The sequence below is a fragment of the Brachionichthys hirsutus genome, chromosome 23, assembly GCF_040956055.1.
Source record: "Brachionichthys hirsutus isolate HB-005 chromosome 23, CSIRO-AGI_Bhir_v1, whole genome shotgun sequence".
Classification (NCBI taxonomy): domain Eukaryota; kingdom Metazoa; phylum Chordata; class Actinopteri; order Lophiiformes; family Brachionichthyidae; genus Brachionichthys; species Brachionichthys hirsutus.
In genome coordinates this window covers 2,740,394-2,746,393 of record NC_090919.1, presented here as the reverse complement: position 1 = coordinate 2,746,393, position 6,000 = coordinate 2,740,394, and the positions used below count along the sequence as shown (strand labels likewise).

At 45.8% G+C, this 6,000-nt stretch overlaps 1 protein-coding gene and 2 non-coding genes across 3 annotated transcripts; 2 read left to right on the top strand and 1 right to left on the bottom strand.

Annotated features, from left to right (window-relative positions):
- adissp (adipose secreted signaling protein) lies at positions 1-5,497 on the bottom strand. Its single transcript, XM_068755940.1, has 6 exons — positions 5,447-5,497; positions 4,357-4,473; positions 3,228-3,367; positions 2,069-2,207; positions 1,282-1,407; positions 1-197 (listed from the first exon to the last, which is right to left on the bottom strand). The coding sequence occupies exons 2-6, from the start codon at positions 4,373-4,375 to the stop codon at positions 97-99; spliced, it is 525 nt and encodes a 174-aa protein (XP_068612041.1). The 5' UTR covers positions 4,376-4,473; positions 5,447-5,497; the 3' UTR covers positions 1-96.
- trnag-gcc (transfer RNA glycine (anticodon GCC)) lies at positions 274-344 on the top strand. Its single transcript has one exon. It is a non-coding gene; the product is annotated as a tRNA-Gly (tRNA).
- Positions 5,498-5,850: 353 nt separating the features above from the next.
- On the top strand, positions 5,851-5,924 carry trnan-guu (transfer RNA asparagine (anticodon GUU)). Its single transcript has one exon. It is a non-coding gene; the product is annotated as a tRNA-Asn (tRNA).
- The last annotated feature ends 76 nt before the right edge of the window (positions 5,925-6,000 follow it).

The window sequence follows — 6,000 nt, the reverse complement described above, 5'->3', positions numbered from 1 at the left end:
TACGTCACGAATCCATACAGTTGAAATGCATCTAAGCGCTTTAAGTGACTTGTGAAAATGGCTGTTGCGGGGTTTTTTCTTTTTTTTTATTCATCTTCAATCAAATCCTTGCCAGTCGCTCTGCTCCGAGTCGTACTCCAGCTCCACACCCACGCAGCGGACTCCCTCCAGCAGCATGGGCGTGCCGTGGTGACGATCTATGAGGGGCGGGGGGGGGGGGCAAGGACAGAAAAACCTTCAGTAACGGCTAAACGAAGCACACACTCCATCGAAGCATTGGTGGTTCAGTGGTAGAATTCTCGCCTGCCACGCGGGAGGCCCGGGTTCGATTCCCGGCCAATGCAACGAACTTTTATTTTTGTGTTTTCCTTTACTCCCAACCATTCTAGACGACATCTGGTTTCATTGACAGCTTCAACCCCAACAACACAACTCTGCTGAAATCCTGTAATGGCCCCCACTCCTCCTTGTCAATACATTTTCAGTAACAATTTCTCAATCAGAGTAATACATCGTCAATAAGCAACCCCAGGCTGAAAGGCCGCATGTAATCGCAGCGGTGCAGCTAAACGCGATAGCATGAGCAGATGTGCATCTTAATCTGATCGGATCATCATCCAGGCCTGCAGTTACACGCGTCGATCTGGACAGATGTTCAGGCCACGCTGCGGGTAAAAAGAATTGCTCCAACACACACGACTTGGTCTATATTTATCCGGGCACAAATGGAAACGCGCGCGTCCCCCCTTAACCCAATTCTCCATCTGCTGACGCAAATTATTCTCACTGACACCGATTTAAGTGGAAGAAAATTTCAATAAATCACAGGCATTTCACGAAATAACACGATAAACTCTACAAGGGCAGCTATATCTGAAAAATAAGTGCGCATATATGGAAAAGCTGCACTCATCTTTACTCATCTTTATTAAAAAAGATTTTTTTAACAGCAAAAACGTTTACGGTCTCTCTATGACCTGTCATGACCACCAGGTGGCGGCATCATGCAAGCGAAAGTCGTACAAATTTAAACTTTCATCTCTTCAAGGTGAAGCGTTTTGCGTTTGATGATGAAACAACTTCTGAATCTCAGAAAGAAGGAAAACATTTCTGTAACATTCAGCCTGTTTTCCTTTTTTCTCTCATGAATTTAAAAAACACTTCGAGTCAGAATTTATCATACAAACAGAAAACGGGCATTAAAACATGACCGTGAATGCCGTTCAGCTAGAGGCGACAGCCTGCTGTAACATGAACCGCACGGCCCGGGGGTAACCTCACCCATGACTCTGGCGTGAACTCTGACCCGAACACAGACGTCCTCGTTGGTTTCGCTCAGCAGGAGCGCCTCCTCACACAGCACTCCCTCCTGCTGAGCCATGTACTCGCATGTCACCTTCAAACCTCCTGGGGAAACACGGAGGGAGAAACAATCAGGAGAGGCGGGACTTCCTCCTCTCGCTCTGCTTAAAAGGACACGTTTTTAATGCATCAATGAAAATAGACAGAACAACCAAATAGAAGGAAGAATAGTATCAAAATCAACATGAAGCCCATCGTAATAATAATAATATCTTTATTGATTTTTCTCTGGAGTGGGCAGAGTATTGGAGGGATGAAAGTTCAAAGTCCAAGTGTGTGTTTATCAGAGAAAGGGGGCTCGTAGAAAGACAAACAAAAAATCCCAAATGCTGGTCGAGGACCAGGAAACGACCGGGTAGACGGGTTCAGCAGTATCTGGGTCAAACACGCTAAACAGTGTGTGGCTAATGTCTGGGGTAGCTCATTTAGCTGTCATGTCCAATGGGGCGGGGCATGATCCAATAGGGAGTTATTGCGTAATTTGGGAGTGAGGGGGGGGGGGGGGGGGGGTTGAGAAACATCCAATGTCACAATTCTAAAAAGGAAGTCATGAAAATGCTCCCGGATCTGGACTTTCCCCAGTTCCTTATTCTTGTGCAGGATTCTTGTTTGCTTTATCAGCGTCAAGACAAGTTTAGATGTAAAAGTAATCAGAGTACAGGATGCACATCTGCAGATCGTCGTGTTTCCCTTTCTGATTTCTTACCCTCTGGTGCTGCTGCTATGTCAGTGATCCGAAGGTGCGGACTGGGCACGGGGGCCGGGCACGCATCCTTCCCCAAAGCCGGGACCTCGGGCAAGGTGAACACTATTTCATATCGGTGCTGCGCCTTCAGGAAGCCCACCTGCAAGCGCAGGGAAAGATATTTAGAGTGTCAGAAGACAAGCGGCAGAGGAAATATTGGGCTCCGAGGCAGCACAATATGTAAGAAAAGAGAGAGTAGAGTGATAGAGTCACAGGGGAGACAGCGAGACGGAACAGGAGACCGTCGGGAGGGCGCGGGCGAGGACGGATAAAGCCTGCAGGCGCCTCCGGCCAGAGCTGCGAACGTCAGCTTTCAGCCCTACGACTCTGAAAACGGCGTCGAGGCAGGAAGGGACGACGCACGGAGAGGAGCAATAATGCTTCCGTGAGCGTCAGAGAGCTGTAGCTCTCTCTCTAAAAACAGGAAGCTGTGAAATGCTTCGATGGTAGTCGAAGTAGTTCAAAGCATTATCGAGCTCCACGCTGCCTTTAGACTAAAAATATATACGTTTACTGCAACAGCTCACCCTTTATGTACCAACTACTGCAAGAGAGAAGACTCCAAACAGATCCATGCAGGCGTTATCGACGACCCCCCCCCACGACGAGGCCTAACTATTTAACTACAATCGACAGTTAGCATATTTGCATGCTAACACCCGTAGCCTTAAGAGAAAGCCCCTAGCTCGGAGCCGGGGCGTTGCAGAAGAAAGACGGTGCTGAAAGGATAGAACGCAGCAGAATGAGGCCTGGGGGGGGGGGGGGGCCCTCCCGAAGGAAGAAGCGAGGCTTTATTAAAGCGGAATTATCTCCGCTCTCATTTCTCTGTCAGCGGCAGTGAGTCGTGGTGAAATTGTACCGTAATTATCCTCTTTGATGTTCACTTTGCTTTGTGTGAAAGGACAGTTTGAAACGATTCAAAGCAGAAAGACAGTTAATTGTTAGCTCTGACGATGGTTAAAGATTGAACCGGGGGGGTCGCCATGGAATCACGAGAACGGAATTTAAAAGCAGAGACATTCACAACTGATGGCCTGCCTTTGATTGTTTAAGAACAAAAGGGTTCCATAACAAACGTGTAAACCTGGAAATCAAAATGAAACTAAAAGGTTAAACGCACCTTGACCATGAAGTTGCCATCGTCCTCTGGCGTGACCATGACAACCGAGTCGTGCAGCTTTTCGTCAAAGTGGACGTGCGACGGCGCCCCGGCGGCGGAGGGTTCGTCTGAGAAGCGCACTCCTCCCGTCTTGGCGCAACCTGAGAGAGCGAGAAGAGCCACCGAAGGTCAGAGCTCGAACCCACCTTCAACTGGATATGAAAGGATACAAAGCCTCCGCATACTATTGTACATCAAAGAACCATTTATCGCTCTCAAACGGCTCCATTGGCTGAATTCATGCAGACTTATGGCCCTCGCTTTACACAGAAGCTTCCTTGTTCCATTAAACCTTTATGCGGGCTCATAATAGAGATTAGAAATCAGCAATCTGGGCCACAATAATGAGTTCAGCAGTCGCGTCGCGTTCCGTACGAGGAGGATCGCTGCCGAGACGGAGGGAGGAAATGAGGGATGGGTGCCGCTGTAAGAAAAGCCAACGTTTAATATCGAAAGCGCTACATGCAAAAGCAGGTGCAGGAAATCAAAAAGGTAAAAGATTTATAAGATGCGAAGCGATTTAAAGCACAGTTTAGGTCTTATTCCCGTCAGACTGCCCCCTGTGGTGGAAATTATACCCGAAATGAACTCTGTTCAAACTTCACAAATAAATCATCGATGTTATTGTGCTCTTGGGGGGCCGGAGGGGGGGGGATCAATCATGTGGTGTGGGAAGAAAATGCTGCCAGACAAACAGCTAGATAGTGTTTACTCTGTTATGTATTATTGTCTGACCCACTTTGGGCCCTCCCACGACTCGTCTCCATTGCCTTCACTGTGGTTTTTAATATCGTGAGGCAGGAAACATCAGCCATTGGTAGAATTATTGCAGAATTATCATCTTTACTTTAACGAGGAAGTCCCCTCTGTGTTAGCTTTCAGAACAGAAAGGTCTCCAGAGAGTTCGCATGCTCCACATTCAGGATAATAATAAAAAAATAACAATATGACAGGTCATTTACAAATCTGTGCCAAGACGTCCTCTCTTCACAATGAGTTCATTTACACATTCCTGCCTTCGAGGCCTCATGACCGGATTTATCTGGCATTAAGGGGCTTTAAAGTAATTATGAAAAAAGGCTCTTCTCACCCTTCTTTGCGGCAGCCATGTCCCAGGAATTTGTCCAGCAGAGACACACTTGGACACACGCCGTCACAGCCTAGACATCTCCTCCGCCCTGACCTCAGAACAACCCCCGCAAAAACCCTGGGAAAACAGAGAAGCAGCATTTAACTTCATAAAGAAAAACAATGGACAATGATTCGATCGACTGAAGAGCACTGGAATAAAACGGCTCGTCCCAGTGAGCCTGCCGGGGGCGTTTTTTCTTTCTAAATCATGACCCCCCACCCCCTGCACATCTGTGCAGCCCAAGTCGAACCAGGAGCGTCGGCGGTTAAAGGAAAACAACAAAAGAGGCTAAGAGGATTAGCCGTCTGTAGGCTTCACGCAGATTGGAAAATATGCAGCGCATCTCTGGGAGGCGTTCGGCATGAATAGAAGAATAGAAGAGACACAAGCGTGTTTGTAAAGCGCGTCACTGCTGAGGCTTTGTTGGAAAAAAAAAGTGAAAACAGTTTTACTAGTGACTTGCAGCAGTTGGAGCCACTTAGACTCTTCATTTATAAATCATTAATGAACAATTGCCACTAAAGATTCTTGCGGAGCTGAGCTAATTGTGATTCCTTTTAGAAGGTGGAGTTCCATAAGACTGTTATACCCTCCCTCATTTTCCAACAGGAAGCATTGACATCCGCAAAAACACCAAGAATCACTTTAAAACTCTCCAGATTTTTTTCCCCCTCACTTTTAATCGGTTTTGTAATAAAGAATGACTTTCAAAATTAGTAAAGAGAGACGTATAAATTAAATAAAACAATAAATAACATAAAATAACATTAATAAGTTATAATCATATATTTAAAATAACTGTAAACGCTAATATCTGCAGTACACATATTATAAACAGCTGTTTTCTTTTTCTTTTTCACGTATAGGTAATACAATACGTAGACAAACATTATTAACGTCACTTCAAATAATTATATTTTCAGGTAGTACGTGAATATTAGTGTAAATGTATCTGTTTGCTGGGTTGTTAGTAATTTCCCAAACGTAGTTGACGCGTTAACGCAAAAATATAAAACGTAAATTGTTTACTATGCTCGTCAAAGCTTACCTGCGGGTGAAACTCGTACACACACCTGCGCAGATTAAAATAATCTTTACCACCGCGAAAGTGTCCGAAAGGTTCCGAAGCACACGCAGCTCAACACACACTGACGGACACCGAACGCCCGCCCTCAGCTGCGCTTTCTCCTGTGTGCACAATTTCCGCATTTTGGTCACGTGGTTCGGTCGCGAGTCCCTCCCTCCCTGTGTTAAAATGGGATTTTTTAAATACGTGAATGTAATAAACGCTTCAGCGGAGATTCGAAACAGCCGAAACCGCTCATCTCTAGTTTGTTGAGATGTAAAAGCTGTTTGAAATATTAGAAGTACTAATCTCATAAAATGCGCTCTGTTTTAGTGAAAGGGCGCCATACACACTCACATATTCATTCATGCTATGCGGTTTTACCAGTCTCTGTGGCGCAATCGGTTAGCGCGTTCGGCTGTTAACCGAAAGGTTGGTGGTTCGAGCCCACCCAGGGACGTAGATATTTAATATAAACCCACTGGTATCTTTTTCTAAATACATTTCTCCACTGATAATTGATTTATAGGCACATT